Genomic DNA, 20,780 nt, shown 5'->3' with positions numbered 1-20,780 from the left:
AAACATGAAGGCAGAATAGGAAAAGGGGAGGTGCACCGAGACCTGGCTGTCATGGTTCATTAGTCATTGAAAGTTGGCATGCAGGTACAGCAGGCGGTGAAGAAGGCAAATGGCATGTTGGCTTCATAGCTAGGGGATTTGAGTATAGGAGCAGGGACGTCTCAATGCAGTTGTATAGGGCCTTGGTGAGGCCTCATCTGGAATATTGTGTTAGTTTTGGTCTCCTAATCTGAGGAAGGACGTTTATTGCTATTGAGGGAGTGCAGCGAAGGTTCACCAGACTGATTCCTGGGATTGTGGGGTTGACTTATGAGGAGAGATTGGATCGACTGGGCCTGTATTCACTGGAGTTTAGAAGAATGAGCGGGGATCTCATGGAAATATATAAAATTCTGATGGAACTGGACAGGTTAGATGCAGGAAGAATGTTCCCGATGTTGGGGAAGTCCAGAACCAGGGGTCACAGGCTAAGGAAAAGGGGTAAGCCATTTAGGACTGAGATGAGGAGAAACTTCTTCACGCAGAGAGTTGTTAACCTGTGGAATTCCCTGCCGCAGAGAGTTGTTGATGCCAGTTCATTGGATATATTCAAGAGGGAGTTCGATGTGGCCCTGACGGCTAAAGGGATCAAGGGGTATGGAGAGAAAGCAGGAAAGGGGTACTGAGGGAATGATCAGCCATGATCTTATTGAATGGCGGTGCAGGCTCTAAGGGCCGAATAGCCTACTCCTGCACCTACTTTCTATGTTTAGTGTAAGGCCTATGCTCTCGTACGCTTTGGTAAAGGTGTGGATGATGGCTTGGAGTTCGGCCTCCAAGTGTGCGCAGATGCAAGCGTCGTCTGCATACTTTAGTTTGATGACGGAGGATAAGACAACCTTGGATCTGGACTGGAGGCTGTGGAGGTTGAACCGTTTCCTGCTTGTTCTGTAGATTAGCTTCACCAGTGGGGAGCTTACTGAGGGTGAGATGGACCATTGGAGCAAGGAAGATCGGCACCTCCGACAGTGCAGCCTCCATCAGCATGTGACTGGAGTGTCAGCCTAGGTTTGGTGCTCAAGTCACTGGAATCAGCCTGTTTGATGAGCTGAGTGAACCATGTTTTATTTCCAGTATCTGGGAATTATAGCATTGTTTTACTGAAGGTCCAGTGTTTAGCAGATGCCGAGTAGCCCGAGCCTTGCTGCGGATCTGCACCTTTCCCAGTTATTGCAGAGTCCCACTTGGGCCACATTGATGGCAGACCGTATGCGCCCGGCGATTGGCTGCTTTCCCTGTGTGAGCTGTGATTGGTTGCTTTCCCTGTGCGCATGGTGATTGGCTGTTTTCCTTGGGTGTCAGGTGATTGGCTGCTTTCCCTGTGGAGCCTGTGATTGGCTAATTTACCTGTGCGGCATGTGATTACCTGTTTTCCCTGTGCGCCCGGTGATTGGCTGCTTTCCTTGTGGTTCCTGTGATTGGTTGTTTTCCCTGTGGGGCCGGTGATTGGGCGCTTTCCCTGTGGGGCCGGTGATTGGCTGCTTTCCCTGTGGGGCCTGTGATTGGCTGTTTTTCCCTGTGAGGCCTGTGATTGGCCAGTTATCTCTGGGATGCTATTGGCCGAGGTCGGGCGCGATGGCGGTGCGGAAGGTTGTGGACCTGGCCCTGGTCCTGTGGCAGATGCTCGGGCTGCTGAGGGGCGGTGAGTGCGGGGTCGGGGCGGCTGCTGGGCCCACGGGTCACCGTCCCCGCTCGGGCCGCGCCGACTAGTGCCGCCCGCCCTCCGGGGCTTGTCCGGGTCCTTGCCGCTCCCCGAGCCGCCGGTTGTTCACCTGACTGGGCCCGGCCCGGCCCGGCCCCCTGGAACTGTTCATCGGGAACACCATTGCCCTCAGGCACAATAGGTGCAGGAGCAGGCCGTTCGGCCCCTTGAGCCTGCACCGCCACCCAGTAAGATCATGGCTGATCATTGCCTCAGTCCCCCTTTCCTGCTTCCTCTCCCCACCTGGTCCTGGGCCCCGCCCGCCGAGTACTTGCTGTTTATCCGCCCGATACTGTAACACGGTGCTGGTATTGTGGGGGCTGAGACTGACCCCAATGTAAACATTCTCCCACAGACTCCCTGAGCACCAAGGAACCTGACGGGATGTTGCAGCCCAAAGGTACTGTGTTTCCAGCCAGCCCCCTCGGCACCAGCCCTGCTTATCCAGCAGACGGTAAGCAATGCACATGGCACTTGTCTCTGCTCTCTTCCTCTTCTGTGATTGAGTCTATTTTAAGAAACTTTATTCTACTTTGTGAGAGATTTTAAAATGTCACTTACCTTTGACAATGATTGCATGTAATTTTCCCTGTGACTGTTCTAGCAGTAACCGCAGTGCCGTCGAACTGCCCCAGTGCTGGGCTGTGCAGCAAGTTGCCGCCGGTGTGTATAAATTGTATGCTGCATTCGAACTGTGTCTATGGAAAAGACGCATCATTCAACTGTACAGTCAAACCAGGTGTACATTGTATGGTAAGTAACCCTTGTATACAAGTTCTAGGGCAATATAAATCTTTACATTTTTGCCCTCCTTTTATTTCTGTTTACTTTAAATTGTTAAAGCAACCTACAATATAATCGCACATTTAATATAGTAACTATCACACGCTGCTTCACATAGGACCAACAGATGCTGGGTGGCAGCAGTGGGAGAGATGACTGATTGTATGGGTGAAAAGATAGGCATTTGAACCAAGGGAGAGAAGTAATAAAGTGCAAGGTTCCAAAGGGGAGGGCAGAGAGGGCTGGAGGGTCTGCCATTGATGGTGGAAAGGGGGAACCAGTCAGTGCAACATTGGCCATGATCCCTTTCCACCACTCCTTCACCTCCACCTTTGATATTGGCCTCAGAAAAGCTTTCACTGCTCGGGGGGGGGGGGTCAGGAGCGGGAGCCCTGCCTGGCTCGGGGGGGGTCAGGAGCGGGAGCCCCGCCTGGCTCAGGGGGGGTCAGGAGTGGGAGCCCCGCCTGGCTCAGGGGGGTCAGGAGTGGGAGCCCTGTATCGCCCAAGTGGTGACGTAAATTTTAAGAGCTGCCTGCGACTGTGATCAGCTAACTTGGGACATATCAGGAATGAAAGCTGGGATCTCACAGCAACTTATTTGATATAATCCAATCATTTGTTACCCTTTGTTTATTTCTGGTATCTCACTGTTTTCACACTCAGGATGAAAATAAGCAGGAACAGAAAACATTTCCAAAGACCATGATCTGTCAGTTCTGTTGGCAATTGCCACCGACTGAGTACCAGTGCAAAGAAACCACCAAGTGCAAGACCGTGCAGTGCCCACGGGAATATTTTATTTCCAACTGCACGGTTCGGGAACATGTGCATTGTCTTGGTAAGTAGCCTTTTAGAGAGAGCTGGTGCTGTGCATGTGTTGATTCAAGTTACAGCAGAGGTCCAATGAGACTTGGGGATCCATGTACATATATCATTAAAATGTTATGACAAAAAAGACAATCAAAAAGGCTAATGGAATGCTTTATATGTAGAGGACTAGAATACAAGGGATTAAAAATCATGCTACAGCTATATATCATTATCATAGACGGTCCCTTGAATGAGGATGACTTGCTTCCACATGAGTTCACAGATGTTTCAATGAAGGACCCGATGTTCCCATCCTGAACTCAAAGGGAAGATGCCTGTGCGTGGATTTTTTTAACTTGTGACCATTGCACATCAGCCACCACACGGGCTTGACAGAGCTAGGTCTTGGTCCAGTGGCAAGGGTTAACCAGGACGACTGGGGACCAGCTCTGCTGCACGGACCTGGTGCACACATATAGCTGTGGGCTGACCCGTGCTGCCTCGGCTCTTCTGGGCCCCGTACCCTCATCTGCCGCACCTCCGCCATGATCTCTCCCCGCTCCTCCATCACAAATCAGTGCAGCAATACTGAAGCACTTTAACAGGATAAAAGCCCTAGTTAGACCACACCCGGAGTAGTGTGTTCAATTCTGGGAACCACATCTCAGCAAGTAGTGCAGTATAGATTTACCAGAATGATACCTGGATTCCCAAGGGTTGAATAATGAGGAGAGCTTACAGAAACTAGAGTTGTATTCCCTGGAATTTAGAAGGTTAAGGGGTGATTTTTATTTTCAAGATATTAAGGGAAACTAGTAGGTTAGTTCGAGATAAACTATTTTCACTGTTTGCGGCGTCTAGGATGAGGATACAGCCTAAAAATTAGAGCCAGGCGTTTAAGGAATTAAGTTCGGAAATATTTCTATATAAAGGGTGGTTGAAGTTTGGAACTCTCTTCTGCAAATGACAGTTGATGCTGGGTCAATTATTTATTTTGAAATATGAGATTAATACATTTTTGTTAACCAAATGTATTAAGGGATATGGGGCAAAGGTGGATGTATGGAGTTGGGTCACAGGTCAGCCATGATCTAATTGAATGTCGGAACAGGCTCGAGGGGCTAAATAAGAACATAAGCAGAAGTAGGCCATACGGCCCATCGCGCTTGCTCTGCCATTCAGTAAGATCATAGAACATAAGAACATGGAACAGGAGTAGGCCATCTAGCCCCTCGAGCCTGCTCCGCCATTTAGTAAGATCATGACTGATCTGATCTTGGACTCGGCTCCACTTACCCGCCCTCTCCCCATAACCCTTAATTCCCTTATTGGTTAAAAATCTATCTATCTTTGACTTGAAAACATTCAATGAGCTAGCCTCAACTGCTTCCTTGGGCAGAGAATTCCACAGATTCACAACCCTCTGGGAGAAGAAATTCTTTCTCAACTCGGTTTTAAGTTGGCTCCCCCGTATTTTGAGGCTGTGCCCCCTAGTTCTAGTCTCCCCGACCAGTGGAAACAACCTCTCTGCCTCTATCTTGTCTATCCCTTTCATGATTTTAAATGTTTCTGTAAGATCACCCCTCATCCTTCTGAACTCCAACGAGTAAAGACCCAGTCTACTCAATCTATCATCATAAGGTAACCCCTTCATTTCTGGAATCAGCCTAGTGAATCGTCTCTGTGCCCCTTCCAAAGCTAGTATATCCTTCCTTAAGTAAGGTGACCAAAACTGCACGCAGTACTCCAGGTGCGGCCTTACCAATACCTTATACAGTTGCAGCAAGACCTCCCTGCTTTTGTACTCCATCCCTCTAGCAATGAAGGCCAACATTCCATTCGCCTTTCTGATTACCTGCTGCACCTGCAAACTAACCTTTTTGGATTCATGAGCCGCCTCGGGGAAATCCCCTCCGTGCCTTTCATTTCCGCGCGGAGGGGTTTCCTGTGCGGGCTGCTCCTGCACACTCTCAACTTTGCCATCCTCGCCGGCCGTCCGGACACGCCATGGCGTACCATCTTGCCATCCGGAGGAGGCGGGGGTCCCCGATGGAGGGCACTCTACGCAGGGGTCCTCCCACTATTCATCGGGGACTTGGCCTGGAGGGTGGTGCACGGAGCAGTGCCGTGCAACAAATTTTTAAGCCGGTTCACGGACTCCCAGGCCGCCTGCAATTTCTGCGGTCTGGAGGAGTCCGTGTTCCATGTTTTTATTGAATGCACAAGGTTGCAGCCCCTGTTCCACTATTTGAAGGGGCTGCTCCTGAAATTCTGGCTGCACTTCAGTCCCACTCTCCTGATCTTTGGGCACCCTGTGCGGAGGGGAGCGGGTAGGTCCGAAGGCCTCCTCGTAGGACTGCTCCTGGGCACGGCCAAGGGTGCCATCAGCCGGTCCAGGCAGCGGGCGGTCGAGGGGGTCGTTCAACCTGACTGCCTGCCTCTCTTCCGCTCTTACATCCGGTCCAGGGTGTCCTTGGAGATGGAGCACGCGGTGTCCACCGGTACGCTCGCGGCCTTCCGCGAGAGGTGGGCACCGGAGGGACTGGAGTGCATCATCACGCCCGGCAACCAAATTTTAATTTGATTTTACGTTTTAAAGTTTAATTTGTTTTAATTGCCGGTGCTTTTAGTGTCCCCCTCTCCTTTTATAGGGGGCACTGGAAAAAGGAAAAATTTGATTTTAGTGCCCAAAAAAAAAACCACAAAAAAACCCCCCAAAAAAAAAACAAAAAAGGGCCTTGTAAATGTCTTGTGTGTGTCATCCAGGTCGGGTGGCACGGATACATGTTTTATGTTTTCGCAGGTAAACTCAAAAGAGTTTCATGAGCCGCCTCGGGGAAATCCCCTCCGTGCCTTTCATTTCCGCGCGGAGGGGTTTCCTGTGCGGGCTGCTCCTGCACACTCTCAACTTTGCCATCCTCGCCGGCCGTCCGGACACGCCATGGCGTACCATCTTACCGTCCGGAGGAGGCGGGGGTCCCCGATGGAGGGCACTCTACGCAGGGGTCCTCCCACTATTCATCGGGGACTTGGCCTGGAGGGTGGTGCACGGAACCGTGCCGTGCAACAAATTTTTAAGCCGGTTCACGGACTCCCAGGCCGCCTGCAATTTCTGCGGTCTGGAGGAGTCCGTGTTCCATGTTTTTATGGAGTGCACAAGGTTGCAGCCCCTGTTCCATTATTTAAAGGGGCTACTCCTGAAATTCTGGCTGCACTTCAGTCCCACTCTCCTGATCTTTGGGCACCCTTTGCGGAGGGGAGCGGGTAGGTCCGAGGGCCTCCTCGTAGGACTGCTCCTGGGCATGGCCAAGGGTGCCATCAGCCGGTCCAGGCAGCGGGCGGTCGAGGGGGTCGTTCAACCTGACTGCCTGCCTCTCTTCCGCTCTTACATCCGGTCCAGGGTGTCCTTGGAGATGGAGCACGCGGTGTCCACCGGTACATAGAAACATAGAAAATGGGTGCAGGAGTAGGCCATTCGGCCCTTCTAGCCTGCACCGCCATTCAATGAGTTCATGGCTGAACATTCAACTTCAGTACCCCATTCCTGCTTTCTCGCCATACCCCTTGATCCCCCTAGTAGTAAGGACCTCATCTAACTCCTTTTTGAATATATTTAGTGAATTGGCCTCAACAACTTTCTGTGGTAGAGAATTCCACAGGTTCACCACTCTCTGGGTGAAGAAGTTCCTCCGCATCTCGGTCCTAAATGGCTTACCCCTTATCCTTAGACTGTGACCTCTGGTTCTGGACTTCCCCAACATTGGGAACATTCTTCCTGCATCTAACCTGTCTAACCCCGTCAGAATTTTAAATGTTTCTATGAGGTCCCCTCTCATTCTTCTGAACTCCAGTGAATACAAGCCCAGTTGATCCAGTCTTTCTTGATAGGTCAGTCCCGCTATCCCGGGAATCAGTCTGGTGAACCTTCGCTGCACTCCCTCAATAGCAAGAATGTCCTTCCTCAGGTTAGGAGACCAAAACTGTACACAATACTCCAGGTGTGGCCTCACCAATGCCCTGTACAACTGTAGCAACACCTCCCTGCCCCTGTACTCAAATCCCCTTGCTATGAAGGCCAACATGCCATTTGCTTTCTTAACCGCCTGCTGCACCTGCATGCCAACCTTCAATGACTGATGTACCATGACACCCAGGTCTCTTTGCACCTCCCCTTTTCCTAATCTGTCACCATTCAGATAATAGTCTGTCTCTCTGTTTTTACCACCAAAGTGGATAACCTCACATTTATCCACATTATACTTCATCTGCCATGCATTTGCCCACTCACCTAACCTATCCAAGTCGCTCTGCAGCCTCACAGCATCCTCCTCGCAGCTCACACTGCCACCCAACTTAGTGTCATCCGCAAATTTGGAGATACTACATTTAATCCCCTCATCTAAATCATTAATGTACAGTGTAAACAGCTGGGGTCCCAGCACAGAACCTTGCGGTACCCCACTAGTCACTGCCTGCCATTCTGAAAAGTACCCATTTACTCCTACTCTTTGCTTCCTGTCTGACAACCAGTTCTCAATCCATGTCAGTACACTACCCCCAATCCCACGTGCTCTAACTTTGCACATCAATCTCTTGTGTGGGACCTTGTCGAACGCCTTCTGAAAGTCCAAATATACCACATCAACTGGTTCTCCCTTATCCACTCTACTGGAAACATCCTCAAAAAATTCCAGAAGATTTGTCAAGCATGATTTCCCTTTCACAAATCCATGCTGACTTGGACCTATCATGTCACCTCTTTCCAAATGCACTGCTATGACATCCTTAATAATTGATTCCATCATTTTACCCACTACCGATGTCAGGCTGACCGGTCTATAATTCCCTGTTTTCTCTCTCCCTCCTTTTTTAAAAAGTGGGGTTACATTGGCTACCCTCCACTCCATAGGAACTGATCCAGAGTCACTGGAATGTTGGAAAATGACTGTCAACGCATCCACTATTTCCAAGGCCACCTCCTTAAGTACTCTGGGATGCAGTCCATCAGGCCCTAAGGATTTATTGGCCTTCAATCCCATCAATTTCCCCAACACAATTTCCCGGCTAATAAGGATTTCCCTCAGTTCCTCCTCCTTACTAGACCCCCCGACCCCTTTTATAACCAGAAGGTTTTTCGTGTCCTCCTTCGTGAATACCGAACCAAAGTACTTGTTCAATTGGTCCGCCATTTCTTTGTTCCCCGTTATGACTTCCCCTGATTCTGACTGCAGGGGACCTAAGTTTGTCTTTACTAACCTTTTTCTCTTTACATATCTATAGAAACTTTTGCAATCCGTCTTAATGTTCCCTGCAAGCTTCTTCTCATACTCCATTTTCCCTGCCCTAATCAAACCCTTTGTCCTCCTCTGCTGAGTTCTAAATTTCTCCCAGTCCCCAGGTTCGCTGCTATTTCTGGCCAATTTGTATGCCACTTCCTTGGCTTTAATACTATCCCTGATTTCCCTTGATAGCCACGGTTGAGCCACCTTCCCTTTTTTATTTCTATGCCAGACAGGAATGTACAATTGTTGTAGTTCATCCATGCGGTCTCTAAATGTCTGCCATTGCCCATCCACAGTCAACCCCTTAAGTATCATTCGCCAATCCATCCCAGCCAATTCACGCCTCATACCTTCAAAGTTAGCCTTCTTTAAGTTCTGGACCATGGTCTCTGAATTAACTGTTTCATTCTCCATCCCAATGCAGAATTCCACCATATTATGGTCACTCTTCCCCAAGGGGCCTCGCACAACGAGATTGCTAATTAATCCTCTCTCATTACATAACACCCAGTCTAAGATGGCCTCCCCCCTAGTTGGTTCCTCGACATATTGGTCTAAAAAACCATCCCTTATGCACTCCAGGAAATCCTCCTCCACCGTATTGCTTCCAGTTTGGTTAGCCCAATCTATGTGCATATTAAAGTCACCCATTATAACTGCTGCACCTTTATTGCACGCACCCCTAATTTCCTGTTTGATGCCCTCCCCAACATCACTACTACTGTTTGGAGGTCTGTACACAACTCCCACTAACGTTTTTTGCCCTTTGGTGTTCTGCAGCTCTACCCATATAGATTCCACATCATCCAAGCTTAATGTCCTTCCTAACTATTGCCTTAATCTCCTCCTTAACCAGCAATGCTACCCCACCTCCTTTTCCTTTTATTCTATCCTTCCTGAATGTTGAATACCCCTGGATGTTGAGTTCCCAGCCCTGCTCATCCTGGAGCCACGTCTCCGTAATCCCAATCACATCATATTTGTTAACATCTATTTGCACAGTTAATTCATCCACCTTATTGCGGATACTCCTTGCATTAAGACACAAAGCCTTTAGGCTTGTTTTTTTAACACCCTCTGTCCTTTTAGAATTTTGCTGTACAATGGCCCTTTTTGTTCTTTGCCTTGGGTTTCTCTGCCCTCCACTTTTCCTCATCTCCTTTCTGTCTTTTGTTTTTGCCTCCTTTTTGTTTCCCTCTATCTCCCTGCATTGGTTCCCATCCCCCTGCCATATTAGTTTAACTCCTCCCCAACAGCACTAGTAAACACTCCCCCGAGGACATTGGTTCCGATTCTGCCCAGGTGCAGACCGTCCGGATTGTACTGGTCCCACCTCCCCCAGAACCGGTTCCAATGCCCCAGGAATTTGAATCCCTCCCTGCTGCACCATTGCTCAAGCCACGTATTCATCTGAGCTATCCTGCGATTCCTACTCTGACTAGCACGTGGCACTGGTAGCAATCCCGAGATTACTACTTTTGAGGTCCTACTTTTTAATTTAGCTCCTAGCTCCTTAAATTCATTTCGTAGGAACTCATCCCTTTTTTTACCTATGTCATTGGTACCAACGTGCACCACGACAACTGGCTGTTCTCCCTCCCTTTTTAGAATGTCCTGCACCCGCTCCGAGACATCCTTGACCCTTGCACCAGGGAGGCAACATACCATCCTGGAGTCTCGGTTACGGCCGCAGAAACGCCTATCTATTCCCCTTACAATTGAATCCCCTATCACTATCGCTCGCCCACTCTTTTTCCTGCCCTCCTGTGCAACAGAGCCAGCCACGGTGCCATGAACTTGGCTGCTGCTGCCCGCTCCTGATGAGTCATCCCCCTCAACAGCACTCAAAGCAGTGTATCTGTTTTGCAGTGGGATGACCACAGGGGACCCCTGCACTACCTTCCTTGCACTACTCTTCCTGCTGGTCTTCCATTCCCTCGCTGGCTGTGGACCCTTCTCCTGCGGTAAGACCAACTCGCTATACGTGATACTCACGTCATTCTCAGCATCGTGGATGCTCCAGAGTGAATCCACCTTCAGCTCCAACTCCGCAACGCGGACCGTCAGTAGCCGGAGGTGGACACACTTCCCGCACATGTAGTCGTCAGGGACACTGGTGGTGTCCCCGTGTTCCCACATGGTACAGGAGGAGCATATCACGTGACCGAGCTGTCCTGCCATGACTTAACCCTTAGATACACTTAAATTGGCGACAACAATGTTAAAAGTTACTGACTAATAAAGAAAAAGAAAAACTACTCACCAATCAGCAGCCAATCACTTACCACGTTGGCTGTGACGTCACCTTTTGATTTCTTTCTACTTCTTTTTTGACTTCTCTCAGCTGGAGCTGCACCGGTACGTCTCTCTCAACTCCCGTCTCTCTCGACGCTCCCCGGACTGCTGAGCCTTTTATAGGCCGCTGCCTCTCTCGACGCTCCCCGAACTGCTGAGTCTTTTATAGGCCGCTGCCTCTCTCGACTCCCGCCTCTCTCGACGCTCCCCGGACTGCTGAGTCTTTTATAGGCCGCTGCCTCTCTCGACTCCCGCCTCTCTCGACACTCCCCGGACTGCTGAGCCTTTTATAGGCCGCTGTCTCTCTCGACTCCCGCCTCTCTCGACGCTCCCCGGATTGCTGAGTCTTTTATAGGCCGCTGCCTCTCTCGACTCCCGCCTCTCTCGACGCTCCCTGGACTGCTGAGTCTTTTATAGGCCGCTGCCTCTCTCGACTCCCGCCTCTCTGGACGCTCCCCGGATTGCTGAGTCTTTTATAGGCCGCTGCCTCTCTCGACTCCCGCTTCCGCGAGAGGTGGGCACCGGAGGGACTGGAGTGCATCATCACGCCCGGCAACCAAATTTTAATTTGATTTTACGTTTTAAAGTTTAATTTGTTTTAATTGCCGGTGCTTTTAGTGTCCCCCTCCCCTTTTATAGGGGGCACTGGAGGAAAAAATGTGATTTCAGTGCCCCAAAAAAAAAAAAAAGAAAAACAAAAAAAAAACCCACAAAAAAGAAAAGAAAAAAGGGGCCTTGTAAATGTCTGGTGTGTCATCCAGGTCGGGTGGCACCGATTAATGTTTTATGTTTTTCAGATAAACTCCAAAAAGAGTTTCATGCACAAGGACCCCCAGGTCCCTCTACACCACAGCATGTTGTAATTTCTCCCCATTCAAATAATAATCCCTTTTACTGTTTTTTTTTCCCCAAGGTCGATGACCTCACACTTTCCGACATTGTATTCCATCTGCCAATCCTTAGCCCATTCGCTTAACCTATCCAAATCTCCTTGCAGCCTCTCTGAGACCTCTACACAACCCGCTTTCCCACTAATCTTAGTGTCATCTGCAAATGTTGTTGCACTACACTCTGTCCTCTCCAAGGTCATTTATGTATATTGTAAACAGTTGTGGTCCCAGCACTGATCCCTGTGGCACACCACTAACCACTGATTTCCAACCGGAAAAGGACCCATTTATCCTGACTCTCTGCTTTCTGTTAGCCAGCCAATTCTCTATCCATGCTAATACATTTCCTCTGACTCCGCGTACCTTTATCTTCTGCAGTAACCTTTTGTGTGGCACCTTATCGAATGCCTTTTGGAAATCTAAATACACCACATCCATCAGTACACCTCTATCCACCATGCTCGTTATATCCTCAAAGAATTCCAGTAAATTAGTTAAACATGATTTCCCTTTCATGAATCCATGCTGCGTCTGCTTGATTGCACTATTCCTATCTAGATGTCCTGCTATTTCTTCCTTAATGATAGTTTCAAGCATTTTCCCCACTACAGATGTTAAACTAACCGGCCTATAGTTACCTGCCTTTTGCCTGCTCCCTTTTTTAAACAGAGGCGTTACATTAGCTGCTTTCCAATCCGCTGGTACCTCCCCAGAGTCCAGAGAATTTTGGTAGATTATAACGAATGCATCTGCTATAACTTCCGCCATCTCTTTTAATACCCTGGGATGTATTTCATCAGGACCAGGGGACTTGTCTACATTCAGTTCCATTAGCCTGTCCAGCACTACCCCCCTAGTGATAGTGATTGTCTGCAGGTCCTCCCTTCCCACATTCCTGTGGCCTGCAAATTTTGGCATGGTTTTTGTGTCTTCCACTGTGAAGACGGAAGCAAAATAATTGTTTAAGGTCTCAGCCATTTCCACATTTCCCATTATTAAATCATGGCTGAAATTTGACATCAACTCCACTTTCCTGCCCTATCCCCAGATCCCTTGATTTCCCTTAGTGCACAAAAATGTATCAATCTCAATCTCAATCTTCAATATACTCAACGACTGAGTATCCACAGGCCCCTGGGGCAGAAAATTACAAAGATCACAATTCTGAGTGAAGAAATTTCTCCTCATCTCAGTCCTAAATGGCCGACCCCTTATCCTGAGACTATGCCCCCTAGTTCTAAACTCTCCAGCCAGGGGAAACTGAGATCACATTCTACTAACCTTCAGAGAATATAGGCCCATTCTACTCCATCTCTCCTCATAGGCCTACTCCTGTTCCTACGTAGAAGGCTCTTTCACTTTCTAGTGATGCTTTCCTTTGGTTGAATCTTCGTGTTCAGTATTTGACCTACAGAACCACTGCTTACACTTTCTGCAGAGGTAGGCTTTCGAGACTAATGCTAACCATGTCATTGCAGCTCTAGATGTGATCAGGTAACTCGGCACAGACTAGGGAACAAAGCTGGGCTGGCTTGTCTGTTTGGTGGTTCAGTGATGTGGTACCTGGGAGCTGTGGGTTTTGTACAGGTGGATCTGAGCCCACCACTTGGTGTTGGTGAGGTTAGTCAGTGATCTAAAACTTGACGGGCTATCTGTGACTAAATGATGGGTTTCTTGTTTAATATTTTTCAGCTTTAAAGTACTCCTTTTGTGATTGATTTTCAACCACACTGACAGGGCTACCCTGATATAAATGAACATAAAGTGTAAAATGTCACTGACTCTCAGATTAAAGTCAGCGATTTTAAAATTTTATTCCTCAGGCAATCGTACATTTCAAAAGAAGATGTATTGCAATTGGACAGGTGGTTACAAGTGGTCAACTGCGTTGGCTCTGAGGTGAGAATGTGGTCTTGTTTTTTGGGCTGAGACTCCTGTCTGAAGTACTTTTGTTAATTTTTTCCCGAGCTGAGAGGCCAATGAGTGAGCTGCTCATCATCCAGAATGCTGGCAGAAGATGGACTGTCTTTATTCTCTTTGCAAGAGTGAGATTGCCCTGTACTCACTATTGCTTATAGCAAGTTTCACTCCCACTAAGAAGTATATGTCCACAAGTATAAATCAATCTGCCCCTCCCTCCCACTCTCGCCACACCTGTAGTCAGTCACAGGGGACAAGTAATAGATATTAGGGCTACAGTGATTGATATTGGGTGTTGAGTTCAGTACACTGACTGAGTCTAGTGCTGTCCATATGATGGTTATTTCTGGGATTGGTGCAGTGTTTCCCTATAATTGCTGTCACTAATTGCATTGTGTCCCGTTCCAATCTGGCCATAAGTCTTTCCAACAGGTTCAGAAGTATTGTATAGTGAATTCATAGGAACAGGAGGCCATTCAGCCCCTTGAGCCTGTTCCGCCATTCAATCAGATCATGGCTGATCTGTACCTTAACTCTGTAACCCATAATACCCTTGCCGAACAAAAATCTATCAATCTCTGAACTGAGATTTTCAATTGAACACAACAGCTTTGGGGGGAGAGAGGGGAGGGGAAGAGGAGAAAGAGAGAATTCAGGCCCCTCCAGGGCCAATATACCCCCCTGAGGGGCGCCCAGGCTGTGGCCTAACCAGAACTCTGTACAGCTGCAATATAACTTCCTCACCCCCTGTATTCCAGTCTCCTTGAGATGAAGGCCAACATTCCATTCACCTGCCCACTAGCTTTTAGCGATTTCTGTACTTGGATCCTTAAATATCTGCTCATCCACATTCTCTCCACTTAGAAAATACTCCCATCTATCTTTCTTCGGTCCAAAGTGGATGCCCTTGCGCACTCTCACATTGAACTCCATTTGCCACAGTTTTGCCCACTCACTTAATCTATCAATGTCCCATTGCAACATTCTTCCCCCATCTACAGGATATGGGGGTTGGGTGGGTGTGGAAAGGGGGCAGAAATGAAGGACCTACGAATGTGCTGCAATAAACAGTGCCTCGCTGTGAGCCTTGGCCAGCATTTCAGTGCCGGTGACTTGCTGCATTAAATATTTTAATTGAACCCATGATTTCTGGTTGGGCTAGTCACGATGTGACTCACCACTTCAGATAGAGTTTTTTTTTCTCAGGTTTTGTTTGCATTAGACTACATGTTATTGTTGCCTAAATATTAAATATGATTTCCATCCAGAACCTGGTTACAGGCAACTGACTTCATTCTTTCCAAATTACAAATCTCTTGAAATTCCCTTGACTTTGTGCATTCTCCTCCGCCTGTTAATTGCTAAGAAGGTGGTGCACACAGCTGATGTAGATTTGGAAAGCCCTCTGGATCTTGTCTCAAATTGCTAAGAGACCTACAGAGAATATGTGGAGCATGTTGGCCACATGTGATAACCTCATGGCAGTAATACCCCTGGAATGTCTGTCATTGTTCAGGGACTGTAACCAAACTGATTTTTCCAACCAGTTTATAAAAAAAAAAATCATTCTCTGGATGTGGGCATCGCTGGAAAGGCCCGCACTTATTTCCCATCTCTAGTTGCCCTCACCACTCCCTTCTTGAACCGCTGCTGTTGGTGTGAATGTGCTTCCACAGTACTGTTGGGTAGGGAGTTCCAGGGTTTTGATCTAGCAGCGATGAAGCTATGTTCTCTACTACAAGGACTTGGACAAAATGTGGTTTTCTACCGGAGTTACATTGATTCACTCTTCTATGTGCATCTTCCTCATTTTCATATTAGAAAAATGGGTACCAGTTGTTTAGGGTTCAGTACAGGGAAAGGTGTCTTATTAGAGGATTACTTGGTACAACTACATTTATAGAGTGCTTTTAATGTAGAAATATGTCACAAGGTGCCTCATAGAAATGTAATCAGACAAAAATCAACACCAAGCCATAGAAAGTATTGGGAGGGGTGAGTAAAAGCTTGCTCACATTTTAAGGAGGGTTTTTATAGGAGGAGTAGGAGGTGGAGAGGCAGAGATGTTTAGGGAGGGAATTCCAGAACATAGGGCTCAGGTGGCTGAAGGCACGGCCATCAATGATGGAGTGAAGGAAATGGGAGATGCACAAGAGGCCAAAACTCAAGGAATGCAGAGATATCGGAGATTTGTAGGAGGTTAGAGATCGGGAGGGGCGAGGCTGTGGAGGAATTTGAATACAATGCTAAGAATGTTAAATTTGAGGTGTTGGTGGACCGGGAGCCAGTGTCGGTCACTGAGCACGGGTGAAGGATGAATGGATGGGACTTGGTGCAAGTTAGAGTTTGAGCAGAGTTTTGGATTAGCTGAATTTATTGGAGGATGGGCAGGTGTGTGGAACCTCGGCATCAAGTGTTGGAAAGTATTAAACTGCCCACGTGGTCACCCAATGTCCATTCGTGTGTTCATTCCAGCAGGGGTCATAGAAACATAGAAAATAGGTGCAGGAGTAGGCCATTCGGCCCTTCTAGCCTGCACCGCCATTCAATGAGTTCATGGCTGAACATGCAACTTCAGTACCCCATTCCTGCTTTCTCACCATACCCCTTGATTCCCCTAGTAGTAAGGACTTCATCTAACTCCTTTTTGAATATATTTAGTGAATTGGCCTCAACAACTTTCTGTGGTAGAGAATTCCACAGGTTCACCACTCTCTGGGTGAAGAAATTCCTCCTCATCTCGGTCCTAAATGGCTTCCCCCTTATCCTTAGACTGTGTCCCCTGGTTCTGGACTTCCCCAACATTGGGAACATTCTTCCTGCATCTAACCTGTCTAACCCCGTCAGAATTTTAAACGTTTCTATGAGGTCCCCTCTCATTCTTCTGAACTCCAGTGAAAACAAGCCCAGTTGATCCAGTCTTTCTTGATAGGTCAGTCCCGCCATCCCGGGAATCAGTCTGGTGAACCTTCGCTGCACTCCCTCAATAGCAAGAATGTCCTTCTTCAGGTTAGGAGACCAAAACTGTACACAATACTCCAGGTGTGGCCTCACCAAGGCCCTGTACAATTGTAGCAACACCTCCCTGCCCTTGTACTCAAATCCCCTCGCTATGAAGGCCAACATGCCATTTGCTTTCTTAACCGCCTGCTGTACCTGCATGCCAACCTTCAATGACTGATGTACCATGACACCCAGGTCTCTTTGCACCTGCCCTTTTCCTAATCTGTCACCATTCAGATAATAGTCTGTCTCTCTGTTTTTACCACCAAAGTGGATAACCTCACATTTATCCACATTATACTTCATCTGCCATGCATTTGCCCACTCACCTAACCTATCCAAGTCGCTCTGCAGCCTCATAGAATCCTCCTTGCAGCTCACACTGCCACCCAACTTAGTGTCATCCGCAAATTTGGAGATACTACATTTAATCCCCTCGTCTAAATCATTAATGTACAGTGTAAACAGCTGGGGCCCCAGCACAGAACCTTGCGGTACCCCACTAGTCACTGCCTGCCATTCTGAAAAGTCCCCATTTACTCCTACTCTTTGCTTCCTGTCTGACAACCAGTTCTCAATCCATGTCAGCACACTACCCCCAATCCCATGTGCTTTAACTTTGCACATTAATCTCTTGTGTGGGACCTTGTCGAAAGCCTTCTGAAAGTCCAAATATACCACATCGACTGGTTCTCCCTTGTCCACTCTACTGGAAACATCCTCAAAAAATTCCAGAAGATTTGTCACTGGACCATGATGAGCAGCCGGAACCCTGGCTGATTTTTCTCCCCTCTCATTCCGGGATACTGAGACCAATTATAGACTTGCAGCTGAGATCAGGCATCGAGCCCGATAACCTTCTCTTGGTTGCTCAGTACCATGTGGAAGTGCTGTTACCCACTGAGTCATAAGGAGAAGTGTGGAGATAACAGGGGTGAAAGCCAGGACCCCTTTGTTTGCTGAATGAGTAACATTTCCTTCTTACTTAATGGAAATTTAAATTTGATTTCAGCATCACATTGGGAGGGTTCGGAGCTGACCGCTTCTATTTGGGCCAATGGAAGGAGGGGCTCGGCAAACTCTTCAGCTTCGGAGGGCTTGGAATATGGACCTTGATAGATGTGCTGCTGATTGGGATTGGGTACATTGGGCCTGCAGACGGCTCTCTATACATCTGAGCTGCACAAGAAGCCTTGCCTGTGATGGCTCTCAACTGTACAGGTGACAGCGCCATATGGAATTATGGAACAGCAGAGTATGCTGCTGTATGTACACTATCTGTACTGGGATCATTTTTGCCTTTCTTTACCAAGGTGAGGACTTGTACAAGACAGTGCAACCAGGGAGACTGGGTTTCTGTTGCTTTTCGGCTTTGCCGACCAACAGTGGTGATCGTGATCATTGAAATGACCAAGGAAGGCATTCTCGGGACCCTGTCGTGGTTTGTTGCTTTTTCCACTAATTCTTCCCTTGATTCGAGGTGGTTTTGATTGAGTCCTTTTATGGAGGACTGCAGACAGGTTGCTGATATGGCAAGGACACACTGTGCCTGAAAAACTCTGGCAAGAAGTGGGAGTTGATGAAACATGAAATTCCCTGGACTTCAACAGTGCTGAAAAATATTAAGTTATTTGACACTTGATTAGCAGCTTGTTCTCTAGTTTGATTAACTTATTACTCATTCACTGAGATAAGAGAAGCAGACACTGGGGACAGGATAATCACACTGACAGGACTGCAAATCACCTAAGTTGTGAGTTTCTCAGCCGAGTAAATTGAGTATTGCTGACTGTTACTTTCTGGAGCTGCTGTGTCACCAGTGACCTGATGAAAACGCAGCAACTGCTGATCAACTCCATGGTAACCTGCGGTGTGGGGGGGTTAATACCTGTCTGGCCTCCAGTCCAGCTGAATATGTGTAAATAGTGACCTGTTTTACAATTGCAGTGAGTGTACCAGGGCGCTGTGCCTGAGAGTGACACACTGGCTCAGTCCAGCCTGCACCACTCAGTTACCTGATCTTACACCAGTGGCTCTGGAGTGGAGATCACAGGAAACACAACCCAAGGGAGGGCTGTTACTTGACTGCTGTTAGCTGCCCAATGTTCACCAATTACAGAGTAATGTTAGCAGATACCTGTGATCAGGGGAATCTCCCTGCTGTGTGACTTGGGAGAGCAGGAAAGGAGGGGATTGAAGGGTAACATGCTCGCGAATAGTTTGAAGCTGCTAATATAATAATGCACCTTTTTGTGTTGTGGCCAAATTACTGAATGTACCTCCAGTCCCAGGCACGGTTGCAGCATACTCAGCTGGAATCCCAGATTTAGTGCATCATGATGTGTCTTCAGTATGGGGGTGAGGAGGAGGGATAAATTGGTCACTGTTGAATTATACCATCTTCTGCCTGGTAGAGATACATCTGCAGGTGTTTCAAACCAGCAGGAAAGTTGAGGTGAGTTTTATTTATACACTTCTTTCGCTATGGCTTGTCTCCCACCCACGGTGACCTATGTTGCCTGTGAGTTGTAACTGGCTGGTTCGATAGTGCTTCAGATGTGGAGAGATTTACTGTACTGTATATTGTTACAAAAATGTGAACATAAACATTGCTGCATCAATTATTTAAACAAGTCTCATCTCTTGATTCATATTAAACTTGCTTAATGAGTGGGGAGATCCGACTTGCCCTGAGATGGTCTGTTGAACCTTCCTGAAATAAGTGCAGCATTGTATCTAATGCAGCAGGGCATAGCAAGGAAGTATGTGTTCTAGTAAACAGTTTGAACTTTTTGGGCTGGGTTTATCCAGAAGGTAAATGTAGCTGCAATGGGTTTTGTGAATTCCAGTGAGGGCAGCACAAAGAGGCAGCCAATTAATCCCACTTCCTTTTTGAAAGTTATTGAATTTGCTTCTACCACTTTGCTGCATAAATATTTATCCCTTATGCTGCCTCTAGTTCTTTTGCCAAATATCTTCAATCGGTGTCCCTGTACAAAGTCGTCTCCTCACTGCTTCAATGAACTAGAGGGACAGGTTTCCAGGGCAGATGCACTTTGGGTTCTGATGCCTTCAATTCTTTCGTCAGATTAACTTAGCTTAAAACTTATTTTCTAAGCAACCAAATGCTGCATAGTATTCTGATGTAACTTCCTCGTCCAGCAATAAAGTTTGCTGGACACTGCCCCAAACATGCAGACGAGCAGACTGAAACTGGGACAATGTGCAATTCTATACCCCTCCCCCCCTCCCCCCTAAATTGGGTAATTCCCAGTGAAATTTAGTTGTGAATAATTGGCATGGTGTTTAATAGCTTGTAGGCAAAACACTTCAAAAAGATTAATAGAAGACAACTTGTCACACACTGTGCCTTTGCCAGCTCTTGCACTGGCAAAATACCGACCCTGTATATCGTTTCAAACTGTGCTTTAGACTCTTTCACAATAGCTGTTTAAAGTAAAGTATTCCATGCTTTAACACGTTAAAACATTTGTAATGTCCCTTGTTACTGATTCTCTAACCAGCAGAAACTATCGTTTACCATGCCGAAGCCCAATTTTTCACCTTTCATTCCTTATACGGAATGCTCAGAACTGCGCGCACACTACTCCCAGATGTGGCTTAGACAAATTCAGCATCCTGGTTATATTTCATGCTCCTCTGTATAAAACCTAGAATCTCAGTTGCCTTTCATGGGACCTGCACACTCACCATTACAATCTATACATATGCCCACTGCATTGTGTTTATCCAAATTATGTTACCAGAAAACTTTGATTTCCACCAATCAGGATAAGTAATTTGCCCCATGTCACCTCTGTTTTATCTAGTTACTGCCCTTTAATGCCATATGTGTTAATTTTCACACCAAGCCCATTGTGTGACACCTTGTTCACTATATTTTCTTTGATGCACAACTCAAACATTACTCACACTTTATGGATCTCTACCAAGAATCTTTAATTCAAGGTGTATTGTTGTTGTATGTATAGGCTGACTAGTTTCAGCACACTTCTACTGGGGGTTTACATCAGAGGTGGCCATTTGGCTGCCCTT

At 47.4% G+C, this 20,780-nt stretch overlaps 1 protein-coding gene across 2 annotated transcripts; it reads left to right on the top strand.

Moving 5' to 3' along the window:
• The first annotated feature begins 1,599 nt into the window (after window positions 1–1,599).
• Window positions 1,600–19,357, top strand: tm2d3 (TM2 domain containing 3). 2 transcript variants are annotated; one of them, XM_070864860.1, is made up of 6 exons: window positions 1,600–1,681; window positions 2,097–2,195; window positions 2,349–2,494; window positions 3,188–3,362; window positions 13,625–13,700; window positions 17,737–19,357. In XM_070864860.1, the coding sequence occupies exons 1-6, from the start codon at window positions 1,615–1,617 to the stop codon at window positions 17,900–17,902; spliced, it is 729 nt and encodes a 242-aa protein (XP_070720961.1). In that variant the 5' UTR covers window positions 1,600–1,614; the 3' UTR covers window positions 17,903–19,357. The 2 variants fall into 2 exon arrangements, with proteins under 2 accessions (XP_070720961.1, XP_070720960.1); XM_070864859.1 differs by having other exon boundaries at window positions 2,346–2,494.
• Window positions 19,358–20,780: the final 1,423 nt, after the last annotated feature.

This window comes from Pristiophorus japonicus, chromosome 21, assembly GCF_044704955.1.
Source record: "Pristiophorus japonicus isolate sPriJap1 chromosome 21, sPriJap1.hap1, whole genome shotgun sequence".
Taxonomy (NCBI): Eukaryota; Metazoa; Chordata; class Chondrichthyes; family Pristiophoridae; genus Pristiophorus; species Pristiophorus japonicus.
The sequence above is the reverse complement of the archived record's forward strand: the minus strand, read 5'-3'. Positions and strand labels throughout refer to the sequence as shown.